This window comes from Mustela nivalis (assembly GCF_964662115.1).
Source record: "Mustela nivalis genome assembly, chromosome: 2".
Lineage (NCBI taxonomy): Eukaryota > Metazoa > Chordata > Mammalia > Carnivora > Mustelidae > Mustela > Mustela nivalis.
In genome coordinates this window covers 180955749-180979668 of record NC_139021.1, presented here as the reverse complement: position 1 = coordinate 180979668, position 23920 = coordinate 180955749, and the positions used below count along the sequence as shown (strand labels likewise).

At 39.9% G+C, this 23920-nt stretch overlaps 1 protein-coding gene across 4 annotated transcripts in view; it reads right to left on the bottom strand.

Annotated features, from left to right (window-relative positions):
- Positions 1-23920, bottom strand: part of EDRF1 (erythroid differentiation regulatory factor 1) — a 42888-nt gene that overhangs the window by 16249 nt on the left and 2719 nt on the right. For 2 of the 4 annotated variants that reach the window (XM_082721234.1, XM_082721235.1), the window contains exons 3-19: positions 23228-23294; positions 22438-22563; positions 21126-21250; positions 20738-20894; positions 17411-17512; positions 17024-17145; positions 16210-16321; positions 13314-13461; positions 13129-13237; positions 12698-12809; positions 10920-11180; positions 8481-8552; positions 8053-8203; positions 5571-5759; positions 5029-5229; positions 3416-3634; positions 1070-1293 (exon numbers count right to left, since the gene is read on the bottom strand). In XM_082721234.1, the coding sequence (XP_082577360.1) occupies positions 1070-1293; positions 3416-3634; positions 5029-5229; positions 5571-5759; positions 8053-8203; positions 8481-8552; positions 10920-11180; positions 12698-12809; positions 13129-13237; positions 13314-13461; positions 16210-16321; positions 17024-17145; positions 17411-17512; positions 20738-20894; positions 21126-21250; positions 22438-22563; positions 23228-23294 (2497 nt within the window). The remainder of the gene's footprint in view (positions 1-1069; positions 1294-3415; positions 3635-5028; positions 5230-5570; positions 5760-8052; positions 8204-8480; positions 8553-10919; positions 11181-12697; positions 12810-13128; positions 13238-13313; positions 13462-16209; positions 16322-17023; positions 17146-17410; positions 17513-20737; positions 20895-21125; positions 21251-22437; positions 22564-23227; positions 23295-23920) is intronic. The other 2 variants (XM_082721237.1, XM_082721236.1) reach the window with 1 other exon arrangement.

The window sequence follows — 23920 nt, the reverse complement described above, 5'->3', positions numbered from 1 at the left end:
CATTGCACGGAGTCGGCTTGCCCTTCTCCTCCCCCCCTGCCCCTCTGCACCCCCCTCAAATACATAAAATATTAGAAAAAACAAAAAAGAACTCTTGTTCCTTGCACCATCTCTAACACTGGATGTTACCACTTGCCAGGATACCTGGCAATTAACAGGCAGACAAAAGAAACTCAATTTTTAATTTAAATTTTAATTTCATAAAAGTTTAGAATTTTAAATTTCTTACATATTAACTACCCTTTTTGAAATGTGTATGAGTTTTTTGTTCAAGATTTGCCCCTTAATGAGCACTGGGTATTACATAAGACTGATGAATCACAGACCTGTACCTCTGAAACCAATAGTACATTATATGTTAATTTTAAAAAGTTTTTATGAATATATATTTTTTCACTAAAAAATACATAGATTTTATATCTTCTAAACTCTTTTTTCTACTGGGGCAATTTATTTTCATTAATTATTTTTTATCATTTATTTTTAAAGTAAGCACTACGCACAAACGTGGGGCTTGAACTACAACCCCAAGACAAAGAGTCATGCGCTCCGGCAACGGAGCCAGCCAGACATCCCCCTCTTCAATAGTTCTTAATGCTTCTTTATATACGACCTCTGATCTGTTCTTTGTTATCAATATTTTCACTAGATTGGGGTTTGCTTTTCAATTTTGCTTTCTGTTGTGCATTTGGAAATCATTACTTCTCCACATTTAAATGTGTCCAAGGTTACTCTGTGATCCCTGCCTGTGGTGTGGTGCCGGGAAAGGCCTGTCCCATCTCATCACCTGAAGCTCCTCCTCCACTTTCTTAGTTCCCTTTCTCCACGTCAGCCTTTAATCCACCTATCTTCTCTGCTTACACCAACACAACTCACTGGATAATCATCTTTCCAATACGCCCCCTCTAACACTAAATTCTCGCATTCTCGGGCCAGTCTCTAAGTGTTCTGTCTCCTCCTGGGCCATCACTATAGATCTAGTTAGTTTTATAATATTTTCAGGGAGCAATGGCAAAAGTGAATGACAAGTAGATATAAATGGATGGGGTCGGACATGCAAGCGTGTTACCTTATTGTAATACAAGCCTTCTTCTGGTGAGAACTCCCGCTTAAATTCATCGCCGGCACCACAGTGCGCCTGCGCACAAATCCGCATGAGTCTCCCAGTGTTACACAACAGAAGAGCAGCGTTTGTGGCATCATCAATTGACTCAAAGTTGTGAATTCCTTTTTCAAAACAAGAAAAGCTTTTTTTCCACAACTGCTGCTCCGCAGTAGACACACTTTTGCTCACTGCACAAAAGAAGAGAAAGAAAACCACACGTCAGCAGACATCCATGTCAACCCCCTGTGCATCCCAGGCAAGGACAAGGTAAGGAGGACAGGGACAGAACAGCTGAGGAACCAGCTGTGTGCAGCCACTGCAGTGCCCTGCTCTCATCCTAGATGGGGCACGGTTCCCACATCTGGTGTTCTTCTAGGAGAAACAGACACCGGGGCATGCACAGAGAGAAGATCAGGTAAGGACACAGCGAGAAGGTGGCCATCCGAAAGCCACAGACAGAGGCCTCAGAAAAACCCAAACTTGCTGGCTCCTTGATCTTGTCTTCTGGCTTCCAAATTGTGAGAAATATGGTTTCTGTTGTCTAAGCCACCCAAACTGTGGTTATTTTGTAAGGCAGCCTGAGTGAACTCACGTAATACTCCACGGCCCTCTTTCATTATGAAATGACAGATACGAAAACAAGCAAATAAAAAGATCTGAGCAGGGGCACCTGGGTGGCTCAGTGGTTTAAGCCTCTGCCTTCAGCTCAGGTCATGATCTCAGGGTCCTGGGATCTAGCCCCACATCGGGCTCTCTGCTCAGCGGGGAGCCTGCTTCCCCCTCTCTCTCTGCCTGCCTCTCTGCCTACTTGTGATCTCTCTCTATCAAATAAATAAATAAAAATCTTTAAAAAAAAAAAAAAAGATCTGAGCAAAGCCCTATTTTATAAAGATTCAACAACATAGTCTCAGGGAGTTGTTAAGAGGTATGGTCTGGGTTGTATCTAATTCTCCTAGGCTTCTGACTACCACTTTGCATGCTCCTTCACAGACTTCCTCCTCTAGAGACACCTTAAAAGCACAGGTTATTACCCAATAAAATACATATATTATACATATAACAAAACTTTTTAACAAGCGTGACCTCTTCGCACCCCAGGGCCAAGCACAGCTCACAGACTACCAGGCACTCGCGGTTCCTCAACTCACCTGCCTCCCTCCATTCTCCCACGGTCCTGTTCCTTCCTCCCACCGGCAGGTCTTCACATTCCCAGCATTCTCATGGATCCAACTATCCCCTCCCCACGATATCTGAGTGATCTCCAACAACATCCTGCTAACCCCAACAGCTCTAAGTACAGGTTTCTAACCAACGACTGAGGCAGACCTTCCACTCACATGTCCACACGTCTCTCAGACTTGACAGAGGCCCAGCTGAATCTGTTATCCTCTGCCTGAATCACAAAAGACCACGTGCTGCTACTCTCACCAGTCACCCGACCCTGCATCTCTAGTCCTTCTCAGTGCTGCTTACTCGGTCTGGACAGCAACCCCTTCCATGTCTCTGCCTGTTGATATCCTACGTCATGTACCAATCTGCTTAAACCACACCTTCTTCCCAAAAGCCCTCGAAAAACCCCACAACTTCAAAATACATGTTCTTTTCCCACACTTCTACTATACTGCATCTGTGCTTATGGTATTTTTCAAAGATTTTTATTATTTTTTTAAAAGACTTTTTATTTTTACGTATTCTCTACACCCAACATGGGGCTTGAACTCACAACCCTGAGATCAAGAGTTGCACCCTCTACTGACTGTGCCAGCCCAGCGCCCCATAAATCTGTTTCTCTCTCTGGCTTCCTGACATGAAAGAGAGCTATGCTGTAGTCAATTACACACCCAGCACAGAGCCTATCACAGAGCCTGGCACAAGCTGCTTGTGCACTTCACTTCTGATCAGATGAATAACAGAGGACACTGAAATGATGACTCTTAAAGGGAAATGTATTTTCCTATCTTTATTTCTCAAGAACTTAATAAAAGAGTCTTCAACAGAGCACCCCTTTCTTTTCTTTTCAAGATTTTATTTGACAGTGAGAGACACAGCGAGAGAGAGAACACAAGCAGGGGGAGTGAGAGAGGGAGAAGCAGACTCCACTGAGCAGGGAGGCCCGATGCAAGGTCGATCCCAGGACCCTGAGATTATGACTTGAGCCAAAGGCAGATGTTTGACAACTGAGCCACCCTGGCGCCCCAGAGCGCCCCTTTCTACATCCAGTCAGTGCCATAATACTAAACTCAGACATAAAAGCAGCGTGATTTTCTCTGAGAAGAGGCAATAAAGAGCGGCCTCCAAACAGATACTCACCGACTCGCTCACTCTGCAGAGCAGCAGCCTGATTCATGTAAAACACACCGATTTCATTTCTAATGTTACCCATTCTCTTCAATACTTGGACATAGTGTTCTGGGTTCTGGCTTTTTAAGTCACTAAATTGCAAGATTTCATTAGCAGCTTCATAACATTTACAACTGACTGAAAGCTGACTCTCTAAGTCTGTAGACAAATCAGTTGCCCATGCGAATCCTTGAAACAAAAAAGGAAACATCACAGTGAGTCCCGAGAACTCTTCTTCCTTAGGATTCAAGTAATCTACTTTTAAGACAACAAAAGAAATCCAATATGGTATAAACCTAGTATAAAAGTCAATCAATATAAGTAAAATTTTAAGTTTTAAAGTAAAGATCTTTTAATTTAGAAAACTTCATTTTCCTGGGATATTAATGTTTGAATAAAGAAATATTCTCTTGACCAAAAATACCAATTTCCATGAACTGGATTTTACCAAGCACTCTTGCTCATTGGTACAGACTTAAAGTTCACTGATACAAGGTAGATCATCTTTCTTCTTTTTAATTAATGGAAATAGTTCTCGAAATAAAGCTCTGATTGCTACAAGAGGCTACTTAACAGACATTATGGTCTGAATGTCAGTTTACCTCACTGAAGAAGTGCTACATATGCTCTCAAAGACTTCAACATGCTATCCAATGGGACTGGAGTAAACTTGGGTGCAGGGCCCAAAATTCAAGGAAGAAAAAAGGGAGCAGCTCCTGCTGCTCACCGTGGCATACGTGGGAGAACGTCACCCTCAAGCCCAGGTGTTTTAAAGGAAACATGATGAGAGTGGTAAAAACACCAAGGATTTTCTCCCTGTGTCTATGAAACCGATCGTCTGAGAAACTCAGAAAGAGGGAAGGCCAAGAAAGAGGGCAAAAGTGAGAAAATACTACATTCCCCTCACTGACTTCCCGAGATGGCAAATGTTCAAAAGTTTTAGGGAGGCAGATATCAAATAACGTCAACACTTCCAGAGCAAAATACAACAATGCCATGATATGTTACAAAGGTGGACCTCCTAGCTCATTTACCGCCCTGACTGCAGTGAGCTTATGGCTGTACTAAGGATACAGCTGCAGTGGACTAATTCTTTTCCCCAGTTTTAAAATCGCACACCCCCAAAACAAAGTAATATATTCAGTAAGACAGTCAGCCATGAACTAAGTTTTAAAAAAATGGTCTCTGGATGTGAGCCCCCAGAAATCATTCAGAAGGTAATTCATTCGCTTTTACCCAACTGTTACTCCTTTACAAAAGGAAACCATGGCTTGGTTCACTGACTACAAAGTTACCGAGGAAAACCTCTTGAAAAGATGAGAGTAAAAAAGTCAACACAACTGTCTTAGAGCTTATTTTATCTTTAGTTCTAGCTGTATAATTAGTAATTATGAAATATTTCAAAATCGCTTAACACACAAATACACCAGGGATCATGCTCAATTTTAAAACTAAGCAATCAATGAAACAAAACTGCAGTATCAAAACACTAACATTTTCGCCACCGTCCTGGCATACTCTGATAAGCACGAGCTGGACGGACTAATGCCACGTGCATAGCACGTCCGGTCTCACTGGCATACCTTGGCAACTGGACTCCCTATGGAGGCTGTGTAGTATCTCCTGATCTTCTTTCGTTTGATAATTAAACTCCTCGAGATGCGCCGCTCTGTTGTTCGCATTCTGGGCCAGCATCAGCTGGATGTCCCCACAGAGCGTCAAATACTGAGACAGAAACAGCAGCACTTCCGAAAGCATGTTGGTGCAGAGGCAGCAGTAAGTATCTAGGCAGAAGGGGTGGGAAAGAGAAAAAAACACCGGGGTATTGAAAGTTGATGACTACAGTGAGTATTAAGAAAAGTTGTTACTAGCCGAAAGCTTTGTACCACTGTAGCTCTTCAGTTTATGTTACGGCAGCTATCACGTGTAGTTTCGTGTATTTCAAAGGAAGAGATAACCACTCAGCACAAAATAAAATACGAAGTAACACACTCAAGACTAGAAAAAGTTATTTCAAAATTAAATTTTACAACAGAAACAGGAGTAAAACTTCACTGTGATTCAGATGCCTTTTCGGTTTTCCCCTCCCAATGCCTATGAAGTGTAATAGTTTACAGTGACTTACCATGGCTCTGCAAAGCTAATTTGATGTATCGTAACGCTCTTCCGTATTTCTGAAGACTCATGGCAGCATCAGACAAAACATAATAGGCCTTTGATGACTTGAGAATCAGCTGGAGTTTCATTTTATGTTGCCAGGAACCAGGGATCATTCCAGATTGACTGGAATAATTACCCTTCTGAAGGGAGCCCACTATGACATGGGAGGAGGGGAAAGGAAGCACATTTTCTTTGAATGCAAGTCTCACTATAAAAAAATAAAATAACGTTTCTTCATAGAAACAGTCCAGGCTTAGGTACTATGGCTACAAGACTGATGTATACTGCACTTTATTACTAAAAAACAGAGTAAAACGGCAGTGTTTCAACAGATCCTCACTGGGATTTCTGAAGGCGCTCTGCTCCCTGCTGTCAACTCTGTCATTCTCTTTCAGGGTCACTGACATAAATACACTCATGTCTGGCATGACCTTTCTCCAGTCTATGTCAACCTGCCAGAAAGTTTACCTTCCCTCGCTTAAAAAAAAAAAAAAGATTTTATTTATTTATTTGACAGAGAGAGACACAGTGAGAGAGGGTACACAAGCAGGGGAACAGCAGAGGGAGAGGAAGAAGCAGGCTTCCTGCTGAGCACGGAGCCCGATGTGGGGCTCAATCCCAGGACCCTGGGATCATGATCTGAGCCAAAGGCAGACGCTTTAACAACTGAGCCACCCAGGCACCCCTGAAAGTTTACCTTCCTAAAATAAGCTTTAATTATGGTGGGAGCCCTGTTCTAGAACACCGAAATGGCTTCACACCACTTACGAGCACCTTAGCCCACATCCTATGTGATGTTTTTGTCTTCCTCCCCAGTATTCCACTCCTACTACCCAGTAGCCAAGGTCAAGTTACAGCTTGTTGCCCACAAAGATGCCTATTTTTTCTAAGCTCCCCTCTTAATGGGCTGTTTCCTCCACAGGAACATGCTTTATTTAAAATCCAGCCTACTACTACCTTCTTCATCTAACAAACGATCACTTTTGTGCCAAGCACTGTGCCAGACGCCAGAAGCCGTGACATGAAGTTCTATGTGCTCCATCCTTGGAGATCTCACACACCAGCGGTAGAGACAGGCTGCTAACACAAACCATGGCAAATCTAAGTGAAACTACAGAGGTGAGAACAAAATGCTGTGGGAATTCCCCTCCCTAGTCTCTGAGCCTCAAGATTTCTCATTTTTTTTTTTATTCGTGACAACACGAATCTTTCAAACCAATGAAAGGTACTTACAATCTCTTACAGTTTTAGTTGTGCATGTATTTCTTTTTCCTCTGTAACTGTTTTCTCTGTGTGAGGTTTGGTGAAAATACCAGAACTGCTTAAGACAATTTTTGCTCACAACTGTACTGGCGGGTGTGCATAAAACCATTCAACAAATCTAACTATGACATAGGCAGGCTTCAGTAAGTGCTCAAGGACAAAGTGGTAAGAGAATCAATTCTGACTAGAGAGAGAGGGGAGCATCAATCTCTTGAACATCAGCAAGATTTTAACAGCTGAGGTGGGGACAAAGGACGAGAGAAAAGGCATTTCAAAAAAACACTCTAAAAAAGGCAGAGATGTCTCAAGTCCTGGTGTTCTCCTCACTGTACAGAGGCTCAAGCTGGGCACACAGGAAGCAATACATAAATGCTTAGGGCAATTAAATTTACTCTCCTCCCCCGCAATAAACAACTTTTGTTTACGAAGAGAAAAAAAGTCAGGAAAGCACTTAGTATTTCTTTTCTTTCTTTCTTTTTTTTTTTTAACCCTTGACCAGATGTGACTGATGCACTTAGTATTTCAAACATACAAGCTTCTGAAACATTTAAGCAACTGAAACCAATTTTTTAAGAGTCCACATGTTCTTCACAAAGTGACTTTCCTGAGGAACAAATTAGACAATTTATAAGTGACCTTTCCAGCTGATTCAAAGACCATGTGGTAATGAAAGCCAACAATCCTACGGTGCTTATTATGTGCACTGTTCTAAGCACTTTACACATACTATTTAATCTATAAAAAAAACTTTTAAGTAGGCACTACTGTCTCCACTGAAAGAAAGAGAGAGAGGGAAAAACAAAAGGTTAAAAAAAGTGGAACCTGCTTAGCAAAGCCATGATTTGGGGCTAGGCAGTTTGGTTCTCAAGTCTGCTCTTAAACACTCGACTGCTTTTACTGAAGCAGTAATTTCTTATGAGAACCCTACCGAGCTGAGGGCATTAGCTCCTCGCTGCAGGAAACTGGAAGAAGCGGAACTTATTAGGAATATCTATAAAGGGTCAAAATTATCCTTTGTTTTATATTTTGAATGAAACGGTATTTCCCCCTACTTTCCATTCACATGATATCTTTCTCCTGAATTCCTCTCAATGAACGCCTTAATTGACATAAGTCTGCCGTTGATAAAGGACCAGTATACTATTCTATAGAAAAGTCCTTATTTGCACATCAATTCAACTTACTTTTGTCCAAAAACAAGGCCATCTGCTTCTCCAGACCCTCAGGACCCCCCCTTGTGGATTCATCTTCATATTTTAATGGGATTGGGGTGTTGGGGTCAGCTGCAGGAAGGTCGCTTTCTTTTTTAATACTGCTATCCACAGATTTTAACCCCTTTAAAAAAGGAGAAAAATTTACCAGGCACATAACTGAACGTCAACCAGAAACTAAATATAAAGCCCTGAACACATTTAGGGGAATTTAAATGTTGAAAACAGACTTGAAAAGACTACATTTTACTTGAAACAGCTGGAAAAACCAATTTTCTTTATGCTTAAAGGGGAGAAAAAGAGCAGAATATCATTCAGAATAATGTTTAGACACCAGTAAACAAGCTCTATGTGCCTTCCAAGTACAGGTTTACTGAAAGTGCTACAAAATTAAGACTCACCTCCAGAACATAGCTCAGCACAAGTCTACAGCGCTCTTCTGTGTCATGGCAAACCGGGAACGTGCAACTGGGCTTCAGAAACAAACATTTAAAACGATTAATATGCTGCCCACATGACAAATTCCACAGCTCTCAGCTCCAGGGCATTATTAAAACTCTATGCATCAATAATTTCAAAATCTGCTGTGTACTCAGCTCTGTGAGGTAACTGACACCAAGGTTAATCCTGCTTTCACGCTGCAGATAGAAGCAGCTAAGCATCCACAAAACCTTGCTAATAAGAAGATCCGCCAAAGTTACTTTAAATTCTTAGTTTTAAAGATAATTCTATTGTGACAAAAAAAGCAAGAATGTGAGTAATGCTTTGGATAAATGTATATCTAATCTAATAGGTGAGTTTAATCCCTAATTAGCACTGATACTTCATAACACACAGTTAACAATATCCACATAAGTTAACAAGTATCACCAGTGGTCTCACTGCATAATTTGTACAATTTATATGCTTAATTACGAGCAGAACCAGTTAACAACCTACATCTACTAAGTGATCTTATGTGTAAGGGCCTCTGCGAGGCATTTCACTTCCGGTGAATCCTGCAAGGCTGGAATGACTGTACTCATTGTGCATGGAGCACAGATGTTAAGTAACGTGTCCATGGACCCAGTCACTGAGCTGGAAATGTGCTGAATCCAGGCTGACTGTAGTTTCCAAAGTGCACTAATAAGGCGAAGCTAACTAGAGATGTTTATATGAAAACCAGGGCATTTTTCTGGGTGCTTCAGATATTGATAAAAAAGTGCCATCTCTGTAAAAAACTGTAAGCTAACATAGTACGACATCTCTGTCATCTACCTACTCCATCCACCTAGGGTCTGGTGTTACAGTGCAGTTCCCTAAATACACAGAACTTTTGGTTTCAGTAACGTTGTTTATAATCAGAAAAGTTTTGTTTGTTTTAAATTCCACTGTTGGGGGTTGGGAGTTCAAGCTGAAAGTGCAGGAAAACTCTCAGATGGACAGTTAAGAATTTTTCCTGTAGTCATTTAATCAAGTATTTCCTTATGTGTCCTTGACATGGGAGACAAAGGAATGTCCATACGTACAGGGAGCTTCTGTTTTCATAAAGGGAAACAAACACAAACTTTAGATACAGAATATGATCTCCATGAAGGAGATAAAAATAGGGTATGCTCTGGCTAGAGTGGTCAGGGAAGATCTTCAGAAGGAGCAACATTTCCCATCAAGATTTAAGGCTTAAAAAAGGCAGCCATGAAAGCCTGGGGGACATGCGGAACACAAGCAACAGCACATGCCTCCCGTGGGCATGAGCCTGACAAGCCTGAGGCAGGAAGAGGCAGTGTGGCTATGGTGAATGAGAGGGGAAAGTGAAGAGTCAAAAAGATAGGCAATGTTTTTGGGTGACAGGGGTGTCCTCTAAAAATCTATCTGTGAAAGTTAAACTCAGAGCTTACATTAAGACATTACCTGTATATGTGACCTGTATATTCAGTTCTAGGAATAGCCAGAATTTTTGAAGTTAACTTGGATCTGACCACAGGGAGATAGGACTGGAAAGTAATTAGGATTTAGCAAACTGAAACACAATTTTACCATCTGGAAAGAGACCAATTGGGAAAGAATAGTCAGCACCAGCCACGTCAACAGAACTTAAAGGGTAGAAGTTGTTAGAATCTATCTGACCTTGACCAGGCCAAAGATGTATCCAATGTAGCTGATAAGGCCCAGTCACTGTCAAAGTATTGTCCTGCAGCGCTGGGATAAGGCAACAGCTTCCTCACAAATGAATCAACAAACCAGCCCTGGTCTGCTCTTATCCTGTGTTCACCAAGCAATCTATACATTCAGTTTCCAGTAACCCAGACTCTGAGAATGAACACTCCAGCAAGGAGATAGGAATATACACTGGTCATTGCAAAAGAAAATCTTCTACATAAAAATTAATATATTGATGTGTGGTTTACTCATTGTCTACCGTTGGTCTGCATGTGGATCAGTTACCCTGGGGCAATTAAAAAACAGGTTTTAATATTCATAAAGCTAATGATTACTAGCCCCTGGACCATGAAAGATCTACCAAATTTTTTTTTTTAGAGATTTGAAAGAGAGAGAGAAAGAGAGCAAGGGAGAAGGAGCGAGAGCGCATGTATGCACGAGTACACACAAATGGGAGGGGCAGAGGGAGGAGAGAGAATCTGAAGCAGACTCCGCACTGAGCATGGAGCCTGACACGGGATTCGATCTCAAGACCCTGAGATTATGACCTGAACTGAAACCAGGAGTCCAATGCATAACCGACTTCACCACGCAGGCGCCCCATAATGCCATCTTTTGAGATGTCAGTTGTATTCAATTAATAATTGTTTTTAAACTGATAAAACTTTAATACCACTTTAATACCATTTTACCATGCTTACTCGGATTTGATGAATGGATTTGTATTTTTCTGGAACTGACAGTTCTCCAACAGACTTAATAATAGCTACTGCTTTGTTATCGTCTGAGGGATCCGAGCTGGTACTATAGGACCCATTTTCATCGCTGTCTGGCATCTCTTCCTCCTCTTCACTGTAACTTTCATCAGAATTCTCATTTAAAGGAGATTCTGAACTTTCTTCTTTTTTAGGTTCATCTAATTGAAAAAGTTCTGAAAGCATGTAATTGGCTGAAGCAATAATCTTATAAAAAAAAAAAAAGAAATACGTGTGATTGTCATCAAAACTGAACAATCTGAAGTGGAAAAAATGTTACTACAGTACTAACAAATTTTAGGAGGTCGGCAAACAGGCTGTTTCCACACTGTAATACACACAGAACTGTTCTCAAGTCAAAGTTATCAATACTGTGAAGGTTCCCTCGAAAATCTTCATGGGTTGTTTATTTCCTGCAATTATTCCATCCCCAGCCCTCTGTCTTAAAAAGAGGTGGCACGTGGAGGTACAAGTTTTCACACGGAGTGTCATAACTAAAATATTAGCAAGACAACTCTCTATATTAAGTGAGAAACCAGAATTTCTCTTCACAAGCTATAATTTACTAAGGGTTTGATAAGCAACTAATATTTACTACATGACCTTTGGTTCCGGGGGGGGATCCCCCACTAGCTTAATGAAGAAAAGTCCATCCTGGCATCTCTTAAAATTAGCATTTACGTATTATATCATTATTTATTCTACTCTATTATCAGTAATTATTTTTTGACCACAGACATTTAATAGTTTTAAAACCGTTTTCTAACTTTCATGTAAACTATTCAATTTCCACCAACTGCCACTATCTCATAATCAGCAATTAGGTATTTAAATCAGAAATTATTTTGTTATTTTTCTTCAAAAAGAATTTTCTCATGGTTTGGGATCTAGGATAAACTTTTATATCCAACTGGATGTGGCTACAATTAAAATTAACTTGGATCTTAACAAATTTTAACTCATTTGGTTAACTAATTGGATCTTAACAAATTTTATACCTATGTTCCTGCCTACATTCCATGCTTTTCCTAACCCAAGTGGAACACAACCAGCATTACACCAAAAAGCAGCTGTCAGGTTCAGACAACTGAGGAAAAGGGTGATATAAAACTGTGGGGCACAGGACTGAAAGATTATTTTAAGAGATGCTTTATATACTGAGGTATGGAGTGTGAACTTTAGTTATACAACAAAGTGACAACAAGGCCCATTTGTGTAAATGGATCTTTTAAGAAATACTGTAAAATAGTTTTCCACCTTCTAGAAGTGCTAAGAGGAAAAAACAACACCATTGTTAAAATCACACGAGTTCTAAAATTATAAAACAGTGTTATCTGAGAGAAATGTAATGTCAGGCAGCCACATATGAAATTTTAAATTTCTAGTGGCTAAAATATGGAAGGCAAAATCTGGCAAAATTAATTTTAATGTATTGGTTCAGTAACACAAAATATTACCATTTCAACATGCAATATGCACACCCAACCTTCAAAATCCATGTGTATTTTACACCTGAAGCACACCTCAATTCCGATTAAGCACATTGTAAGGGCTCAACAGCCACCAGTGGTCACCGGCTAACGTAACGGATAGGGCAGTTCAGACTATGAATTAAGAAGCTTTAAGTCTAGGCAACAATCTTTCAAAATGCTAGAATATTTTAATTTTTTTATTTTTTCAGAATGCTAGAATATTTTTAAAGAGCATATAAATGTTAATCTTACTTGAGGATGTCTGCTTTTGTCCAACAACTTAACACAATTAAGAAGCAACGTTCTAATAGTCCCGTAGTGTTTCTTATTTTGATTCTTCTTCATCATCATGTTGCAAGCAACCCTAAAAAAATGTTTATATCAACTTTACACCCCATTCCTCATTCTCTGCAAGACTCAAGCATAACCATGCCCTTCTTACCTTCCAATAAAATAAAGAATATAAGAAACAATACCGTATTTTAAAATATGGTATTTACTCCCCCCTCCCAAGTTGACTTTGGTTCAGCCTGTAAACATATGCACTATACTTTGCTTCTTAAGCCACAAAAACCTAAGAGGTATTTACCACAAAAACCTAAGAGGTATTTAAAAGCTTTGACCTGGAATGTGTGGCTGTGCACTTTAAAATTTTCAGTAAGACGACTTCTTCAAGCACTCACTTATATAAGAGAATAGCCACCGGCATCGTGAACGGGTTTTGGTACTTGTCTTCAGTTTCTTCACAAAGAGTAGTGAGGTCATAAAGCTTCACTATATCACTGCCACTTGCTGAAAAGGAAAACAAATTTTAGATCATCAGGACTACTCCAATCAATTATTATTGTTCATTCAAGAAGGAATTTACCTTTAAACAGCCAATAGGTATGTCCCTCTTTCGTACAGTTAGATTTTAGAAATGATAAAATATTCTGTGCAATGTCTTTTATGACTTTCGTAGAAAAGTTCGAGTTTTCCAAATTGGGAATCTCTTCGGTTTTTATCATTTCATACTTCTGTAAAACACAGAAAGAATGCAGCTTCAGAGAAAACCTAGGCAGCAACTCTTCTCTATTTTGTTTTTAAGATTTTATTTATTTTTTATTTATTTGGCAGACAGAGATCACAAGTAGGCAGAGGGGCAGGTAGAGAGAGAGAGAGAGGAGGAAGCAGGCTCCCTGCTAAGCAGAGAGCCCGATGCAGGGTTCAATCCCAAGACCCTGGGATCATGACTGCGCTGAAGGCATAGGCTTTAACCCACTGAGCCACGTAGGCGCCCCCCTTCTCTTATTAAGAAGGAACCAAACATATAAACCCTGCCATCAGAGATCTATGCAGCCCTAAAGAGCTTAAACCGCTGGTTTTCAACCTTTTTAGTGCTCTAACATTTCAAAGGAATCTGACCCACCTGTCAGCAATGCTGTCAGCTTACCACAGGAACAAGTCTCAAGAGAGAATCACCACCAATTTTAGGCACGATCCTGCTTCTGTTCTCATGTGGAACAGCTCATAGCATACAATTCCTTCTGTTCTACCTGGTGGTTTTCACCTGGGAGGGTGGCAGATGAAGGCAGACTTCACCCAGCTGCTTTCCCCCAGACACTAGACTCACTGGGCATGTCTCCCCAGTAGACACTACTCTTCCCTTGAGCTACGACTTGACTCCTTTCCAGAAACAGAACCAGGGACTGGAGGCAGCAACAAGAGTAGAGGCCACAGGGAAACCACTGCCACTACTTTTTTTCCACATTTTTTTTTCTCGTTTGTCTTCTGTTCACACTTCCTTAAATGTCTCTTACCGCATTTGCTGAAAACTCTAAAAAACTCCAAGTGGATTGGAAAATAAGACCAAATAGTCTCCCCTAAGGTTGGTTTTCATCCTTGTTGGTTCATAGAAAGTCCGCATCTTAATTCCTTCCTTAAAACACTCCTCTCCTGGATTTTATACTGCACTATTTCAGGTCCCCTCCCCTTTCACCCACATGGGGAAAAGCTCCAACATTTGAGTTGAATAGATTCCCACGGTGATGGCATCCAACAGTACCCGGGGAGAGACAGCACTCAGGTTACTTCTCTATCCCCATCTTCTCCAAAGCCTGCGACACCAAAATGCTCACAGGGACATTTCAGTGCTTTCCTCAAATGGAACACATGATGAAGACAGATCACCTTCCCTGCCTAAACCATTTCCAGGTCCCCATCTCAGGCAATGATACACCGCTATTCTAGACCCTGAGCCCTGAAATTCCCTGTAATGCTACCACCCCCTCCAGCCACAGCCTCTCATTAAATGCTGTTTAGGGTAATGGTACAAAAGTGCTTCCCAACTAACAGTGCAAATCAGAATCTACAAAGCCTTTTCCTTTTTTAATTTTCTTTGACTGATACATAGATCCCACCTATCCTGATATACTAGGAAGCCAAGCCAACTGTTTTTTTTAGAGAACAGGAGTGATTCTGATAAACACTGAAGGTTTAGAATCACTGGGTTGGAGTACAATGGTTAGAAGCACTGCCTCAGCGAGATACAGGTTCGAATACTGGCACCACCACTACTAGCAATGTAGTCCTGATCTTCAAGCTACCCTCTTTATCAAAAAGGAATACTGGTATTCCAGTAGCTAAGAAGATCTAGTAAGTAATGCATGTAAAGCACTTAGCAAAGTATCTGGAACAAAACAAGCACTCCATAAGCACTAACTCCTCCTTCTTATCATTGTCAATTCTTAGTACTTCCTCTGCAGTTTAAGTCCATCAAGTTACAAAAGTAGAGCAAGGCCCTCCCCAGGCTTCTTGTCTTGGAGACCTCCATGGCATCTCCAGGCTAAGACTCTAATATAGTGAATTTCACCTCCCAGATGTAAAGCCTTCACAGATTCCAGATGACCAACTGAACTAAGCCCACACTTCCTTAGCTCAGCATCCTGGACTGAGCTATTTGACTCCATGAGCTATCCTGGACTCTGCATTATTTGACCTTGGCTTTTCTAATCTATTTGCTCTTCTGTCACATGAATCCTGTGTCCCTAGCTGCATTTGTTATCAATCCCTTTATTTACTTACACTAGTCCTCTAACATTCATCTCTTGCTTTTGGAGAGGCTATCATTCAAGATTCCATTGAGAGGCCGCTACTTCCTCAAGTCTCTACAGATTAAAACAGAAGCGATCGCACCTTCCCTGACCACCCAGCTTTCCATGGCTGTCCTGCCCTTCTAACAGATGGTCTCCTATCTTTCTCTTTGCACCATTATTGCCCACTAGTATTTTACTTTTCTGGGTAGTGACCAAACTTTATTCTGTTTTCCCCCAACATTTATAATGAAGATAAAGTGCCTCATGACTAGAACAAGCTCATTAACAATATGCTTTGCAAGCTATCGACTTTACACATTATTGTTATAGCCTTCCCCTAAGACTGCATATCCGGAGTACATATTCCGATACTGAACAGACACCTCCACTGTAAAAATATTTTTAGGTAATTACTATGAATGCATGGCATTAAAATCAAAGTTCTGTGCCTACAAATGTAGGTTGCAGTGTATTTATGACCTTCCTACAAATTACCTATATAACTACACTCCCGTAACATCTAGAATTCTGGTATCACCAACTCAAATGTGCAATCACTCAAATTTTCAGTTTATTCACAGCAATCTTCCTTGTTAAAAAGCCTAGTCTTTAAGGACCTCAAGAACTTTGGTGAGGTACTCTCTGCACTGAGTTTCATTTGGGAGAAAAGTCACACCACAGCTTACTTACCTGTACAATTCCATTTACGTGAAAACACATCACAAGTTCTGGTACATTGCATATCAAGTTGTCCAACCAATAGTCAATCCCAGTTAGCACGTTAATTGGTTTGTTGTTGTCCCTAAAAATGCACATTTCCTGTGTTAGGCAGTTTAAGATGTTCCGCAATAAACCATCTGAGACTTATTTCCACCATTTGACCACTTTAACCTATACTCCCCAGGTGAAAAATGCCACACGCACTTTCTGATGAAATATGCACACGTAACACACAGTTCACATGGTGTGTTCTCCACCATGTTTCTGTAAGTTCTGCTTGAGTTTCTAACTGGACTCCACAGGAGTTCTCAGTAAGAGTATAAGGAAGTGGGAAAGCAGATTACTGTGAGCCCACTGCCTGCTCCTCACACAACCGAAGGTGAAGGACTGACCACGTGTGATAATGCCCCCACTGGAGCCCCCACTGGCCCACACACACCAACAGGCACAGCTGCAGCACCAAAGCAGCAAGTGCTCACAGTCAGCTAACAGGAAGCTGGTAAAGCATCCCCTTAACTAATTAAATTCTATTAGATTCTCACACATTGTGAATTCCGACACAAGATTAAGCCAGTGCAACAGATCTCTGACTCCATTCATTAAGGGCCTGAATGAAAACCCAACCTCAGGGCTTTCAGCATTTGCTGATAATAGCCCCTTCCTCACTCCTGCATGGATTTCAATTCATGCGGCAAGGAGAAAGGTGAAAAACCCAGGTGATGATTAACAGATTAAGTGAAAGCAGATAAAACACTGACTCTAAAGAAATACCATTCTGGTTTACCTGAGACGTAAGCTGACTGCTGGATACCTGCCTCCTCCAAATATAGGCATGTTGGAGCCAACTAACATATGGATATCCTCAAATGTCCATAAGATATTCCGAACAAAATCATTTTTAAGACCCTTTGATTAAAAATAAAATAAGAGAGGTTACTATGTAATATGCAGGAGATCCATAATGTCCCCCCCATGATTCACAGAAATTCTAGAAAAAGGAAAGACAAAGAAGACATAGTAAATTAAGGTGACAGAGCTATAAGATCACAGAGATGTTTAGAAAGTGATTTTCAGGATCAAGTGGACTTATTTTCCCTACAAGTCCTAGCTTTTAAATGACAAAGCAGTCTGGGGATCAGGTGTCCCAATTTGGACACCACAGAAAGCGTACCTGACTGTTCTCCCCGTCATTGAATAAAGTAGTCAGGTTTTGTTCTTTGGGTGCTGAGGCCACATGCCCCAGTATGTATGAGGGTTCAAGAGGCTCACTTCCCTGTGAAAAGTGCAAGGATAAGGAATGACTCTGCTGCCGTAATTTCTCACAAATGGCCTACTTTTCTAGTATCCCCTAAACATTCAAAGCATAAACCTCAAATCTACTTTCCTGAATTTAGGGCTAATGTGCAAATCATGAACTCTCATCACCATGTGGCTTACTTCAGCTCTTAATTATCATAGCTATTCTAATAAGCTAATCACATTTAGATCTTACTCAAATAAAAAAGATTAGAGATTTTATTTTTAAGCTTTCAAAGTCTTGATTTTTTTTTCTTTTTTGGTTAAATCTGAATACCACTGCTATTTCAGCCCATGCCATCTCTACTGAAATAAAAAATTTCTAAGACATCTCAGGCATATTCTTTTTAATTTCCCTATATTTTTAAAAGGACTATTTTAAAGTACTCTCTACACCCAACATGGGGCTCGAACTTTCAAACCCAAGATCAAGAGTCACACACTCTACTGACTGAGCCAGTTGGGCACCCCCTGCCGTATTATTTTTGAGACATCAGTCATTAGAGCAGCCCCGAGGTCTGCCATTGTCTGACATGGGCTTCACAGAACACTAGTCCTTGGGGTACTCGGTGAAGACCTTCCAGAGGAAGTTTTGAAACCCTCTGTTCACTACGGGCTTGCTTTTGGACAGTAACAATGCTTATTACATTTTTTAAAAAGCCTCTAAAAGGTTCTGTAAGAGAAAAATCAACTTCTCCTCTGTAAAATCCAATGGTCTCAAATTTATTTAATCTCAGAACACGTTTTATCCTTAATACATTCTGTGGAATATATTAGGGAAAGCACTTAAGGAGGGGAACCTTTGACAATGGGTAAACTCAGTCAGTGTACCACTCAAATTTCCAACCATCAGGGACAGTTGCCTTAAGAAACATCACTTTATGCTGTGAAGTGAGTAAACCTGGCAATTCACAGACTTGTACCCCCGGGGCTAATACTACACTATATGTTTATTTTTAAAAAAATTATTAAAAAAAAAAAAAAAAGAAACATCACCTTAAACTTCCAATCCCAAGATCAGTTTGTGTGTGTGCACATGTGCACAGCTAATTCCATCCATCTCTTACTTCCCAACCTCTGCACATGCTAAAAGGCTCAGCCCCTGCCTGGGAAGTGAGCAGGTCGGCTGCAAGTACAGTGGGGATGGGGGTGGCGGGAGATCTCCAGTGCTTTTGCTGTCTTGTAGTCTCCTTAAAGAGTCCCACTAGAAAGCCAAGCTTTATTATTTTATTTCTTTGTACAGACAAGGTATCAACCTGTGGACCAAATCCCCAAACTGTACTTGTGAGGTAGCAGCTTTAGCGAGTCTGGGCTCTGGGTTACAATGTTGTCAGTAAAAGTCCGCTCCAAGGCCAACCACAGACATCTACAGAAACTCTGTTGCTGCTTAACACAGGCCTCAAACTAGCAAGGTTAGTTTTGGGAATAAGAATTCACGAGGTTAACAGAGTGCACAATAATCTCCAAATCTGACATGCAAGCAGTATAATGTTATAGAAAATACTCTGTCAAAGAAGATTTCTTTTTATGGCAGGCTAGCTCTGCTTAGGACCATGCCATCGCTCTGACAAGCCCACTGCTTACAAGGCCGTTCTAGTCATGTGGGTGTGCATGGATGCAGTGGAGTACTGTGTCAGAAGTCTGGAAGCTCAGGGTGTAAATCCTCAGATCTCCCCAGTGGTGGGACCATGAGCAAACATCTACTCTTTGTGAACTTCAGTTTACTGACTTATAAAATGGTACTGAATACATATACAGCCCCAAGGAGGAAAACAAATGTATACGTACACATATACACATACACGGCTTAAAGTACGTGGCATAAAAGGCATTATATAGACACCAGCTTACTTCGTCCACATACAATTCTACAGATTCACAAAAGCCTCCGTGCTTTTTCATAGTAAGCGCTAAACAGGGTAGGAACAGAATAATAAGGCTGCAAGATGAGCAGATAGGTGGCAGGAGATTCGTATTTCTGTTATGTGGTCTTTTTGTAATACGTGGGTTTTGAAGTCAAGGAATACTAAATAAATTTTTTAAAACGCCATTAATGCAATATAATCACATACAGGGAAGTGCATAAAATGAATCATACACAGCGAAATGACTAATTACAAAGCAAATTATCCATGTGATCATCACCCCGGTCACGACACTGGACCCTGCTAGCACCCAGCACCCATGCCCCTTCGTATTCTCACAACACCCACCCCTCCTGGAGGTGAGCACTATGTGAACCTGCGTGGTAATTACTTCCTTCTTTTTCACTACAGCTTTCCTAACCTCCTGGGAAAAAATTTAATCTCATTATATAGCTTAATAAGCTTTCTCTATCTCAAAACCTACTAAAACTAAAATCAAGTTAAATGCATTTGCCTCCTATAACCCTAGTTTGTGAGGACAGCAACAATCTGGACAAATAATGTTCAATATGTGAGAACACACAGCTAGAGGAAAAACACAATTAACCAAAGATCTTATTTTTATCTTCGACTCTGTCAATATGTTTTCCTAAAAACAGATATGCATAAATTTACATAGATTCAGTTACTTTACTCTTTGATAGACACAGTAAAGACAAAAACTAAACAAGAAATAAGAAAAAGACCAAGAATACAACAGACCAAACAGATATACTACTCTTTCTTCCTTTCTAAAAACTTTACAATATTAATGTGGGTTAAGTCTCAGGAACTTCATCCAGAAAATCTTAAGGGCAATTTTAGGCTTAACAATCAAAAAATTAAGGTAAGAAGGTCAGTATTACGTTACAAACAGGCCTGTGAGTCTCAGTATTTGATAGGCATTCACTGTAAGTCTAAAGCTTAAAATAGTTTCTATCACAGTATTATATAATAGTCTTATGACTTTAAGGAAATAATCAGCAGTGATAAGAGGCATTAAATAGACACTAGCTTATTAAAAAGACACCACAGACCTGGTTAATGACACCTATTAAATAGACACCATAGACCAATGTGTTTACACTGGTAAGCTATTTTGAATGCCAGTAAAAATCTTTAAATACTTCAAATTAATTTTAAAAACATTATCTAGCTATTCATAATATTTTCTACAAATCCTATTTTGAAAATTTTTAATAACGTATTTTTTACTCCTATTCTTCCATTTTTAACAAGATCACTTGTTTTGTCTTCTTAAAGGAGTTTACTGAATTAACATCTAAGTACTAACTAACCTGACTGGAAGCACTGGGGTCTTCAGAAACTGAAGAAGGCATTTCAAAGGGGGCGGGCCACGAAGCCCCGTCTGAATCATTTGTCTGATCTGAACTGGATGATTCCTGCTGTTCTGCAGCAGATGGGACAGGCTGAGCGGCTCCATCACCATTGATACTGGCCAAACCAGAAACAAAAACATCACATTGTTACTAAAGTTAACTTTATGTGACAGTCCACCAGTTTTTTAAAGCTAAATTCCATATCAACTATAAATCTTATTTTAAAAAGGAACAGAAGACATTGAAATATCAATAGTTACACAACTTACTTTTACTAGCTTAAATTTCAATTTCAGAATAGAATTTCATCTTCCTAAAGATAAAAAATAAACAAGTAGCCAAGTACCTGTAATATAAAAACTTGGAAAGAATAGCTTTCTGATACCAGTGTTCTTTGCTTTTCTTCTTCCTCTGCCACTTCTGGTCAATGAGTCTTTGATAAAACTCTTTCAGCCATGTCCAATCACCAGTCTGAGTAACAAAAGAAAATGATAAATACAACAAACCTGTAATCAAAACATTTGTTACCCTCTCCTCTTTTACAAAAAATGCTCTATTTTAAAAATACTATTTCATAAACACATACTCAAACACTATCATTCTTGACTTAATCCCTTTCACCTCTTTGGGGAAATCTGTCTTCCTCTTCTCCTTGAGCCAGGCTAAGAGAAGTGGTTTTTCTTTCTAACATGTTCCTTGGCACCTGGAAGAAGCCCCAATATGCCTATCATATTGAAATTATCTGTGTTTATAACGCCAAAACTATAAGCTGCCAGGAAAGAAGGACTTGTGATTTACTCATTGTCACGTCCTAAGAGCCTGACCAGTGACAAGCATACATACACTGTGACCTGCCAACACTCCCCAGTGAGAGTACAGAAATGGAGAGTAAGCCTTGAGACACTGAAACGTAGTTGTTAACACTTTTCAAAAAAGTATCCATCACCAACACACAGTGGGGAGGGGAGTGGGGAAGTCATTTACCAAAATGCAGTTTGAGAAGTTCTGCTTTAAGTGAACCAATTAATACTAATAACCATGTATTCACAGGAATTATTTCTAACATCTTTCACATTTTCTGGCAGTTATGTTTCAAGAGAATCTCTTTAATGGAGACACTGAAGAATTTTTCAAAAAAGTCAGCAATCCCCTAAGATTTCTGATTTTTCACAACTTTCTCCATTGGTTTCATCCTTTTCTTTGCAAGAATCCTGGCTGTTGGTTAGAAATAAGTTTCTTCCCTACTCACTCTGTTTTCTATTTTTTTTTTTTTTTTTTTTTTTTTTTAAGATTTTATTTATTTGTCAGAGAGAGAGCATGAGCGAAAGTGAGCACAGGCAGACAGAGTGGAAGGCAGAGTCAGAGGGAGAAGCAGGCTCCCTGCGGAGCAAGGAGCCCGATGTGGGACTCGATCCCAGGACGCTGGGATCATGACCTGAGCCGAAGGCAGCTGCCCAACCAACTGAGCCACCCAGGCGTCCCTGTTTTCTATTTTTTTTAAATTAAAACTTCTTTATATTCCCGAGCCATCTAATTTCTCAGTTGCTGAACTGCTAAACCACGTTTCCGCTTCAGTCTTTCTTTGAAATGATATTTCTAGTCCCCGTAAGTTGTTAAAATAGTGCTTAAATGGTTGTGTTTCCACCAAAAGTTAGTACCTGAGATGATCTCATGAAGAGTTCCTGAATGTCTAACTCATCGAGTAAGAGAGTCCTTCCTATGCGGTGGACGGCCATGCTTACATGGGACTTGCTGTAGGGAATCTTCAGGAGCTTTTTTATGTTCTTTAAAAAATTAAGAGGAAAACCAGTTTAAAAAGACATTTTTAGTGTCACCCGAACTCTTTCAAATTTTAACTTCATTCAATTTTAAAGCATAAGAAACTTTATTTTCCTAAGGTTATATAAACTACCGTACACAAAGAGCTAAACACAAACACATGGAGGACAAAACTTTAAAACCAGAATCACCTACACTTTAGCAGTCATCCTATTTTAATGTAAATGGTGGACACACATTTATTTTTACACTATGGAATTTCCTAAAAAGTTAAGTGTGTACAGGTCACTTTTGCACTGACCTAGGCTTTTAGCATATCAGATATCTAAAACTGACCAACTAAGGAGCAAAAGATTTTGCCTTAAGTATCATTTCTAATTCTCAATTGGAAACATTATATAAATCATCCCAAACCTTTCAATGACTTGTAATTGCTAATATTAAAAAACAACCACCAATATTAATTACTATCACTGCCTGTGTTTTGGGTGTCACTCCTTCCTTTTTGAAAGGAGATGTGGAAGAGTGTTACTTTATAGCACAAAAGGTATTCGATAATCAGACAGTTGGATCTTATTTCAGCAGCAATTTTTTAAGACTACAGAACAGAGAATGTTATAAATCCCTAACATAAACACCCCAATTACATTCTCCAATAAGCACACTTACTTCAGAGTCAGAGACAACGTCCACATCGTTTCCCACAGAATCAATAAAGTCGTACGCCATACCAAAGCTAATGAAGGGAACAAAGGCCACAAAGGTCATGCTCATAATGAAACAAGTAGAGTTTATGAATACACTATTCCATCAGCTCCAGGATACCCATTTTCCACATTCTTACATCTCTGCAATCAATATGCCTATCAACAATAGAGTTGAATTTTTTTTTTCTTCATGGTACAAAGATTTATTTATTTTTTTTTAAGTTTTTTTTTTTTTTTTTTTAATGTATCAGAGAGAGAGAGAGGGAAAGAGAGTGAGCACAGGCAGACAGAATGGCAGGCAGAGGGAGAAGCAGGCTCCCTGCCGAGCAAGGAGCCCAATGCGGGACTCGATCCCAGAACGCTGGGATCATGACCTGAGCCGAAGGCAGCTGCTTAACCAAATGAGCCACCCAGGCGTCCCTTCATGGTACAAAGATTTAAATCAATCACATCTTTAATTTGATAAAACATAGTAATAATCATTAGACGCAATTAATAGGAAGCATCTAGAATTTAAAAATTAACAATTACTTTCTTTTTTTGTAATTACAAATCCCCCCAAAAAAATCTCCAAGAGAAACCAGTTTAAGATATTACACTTTTTAGGTGAAGAGATAAGAAAAATATAAGCAGAAACATTTATCAGGATTTTAGT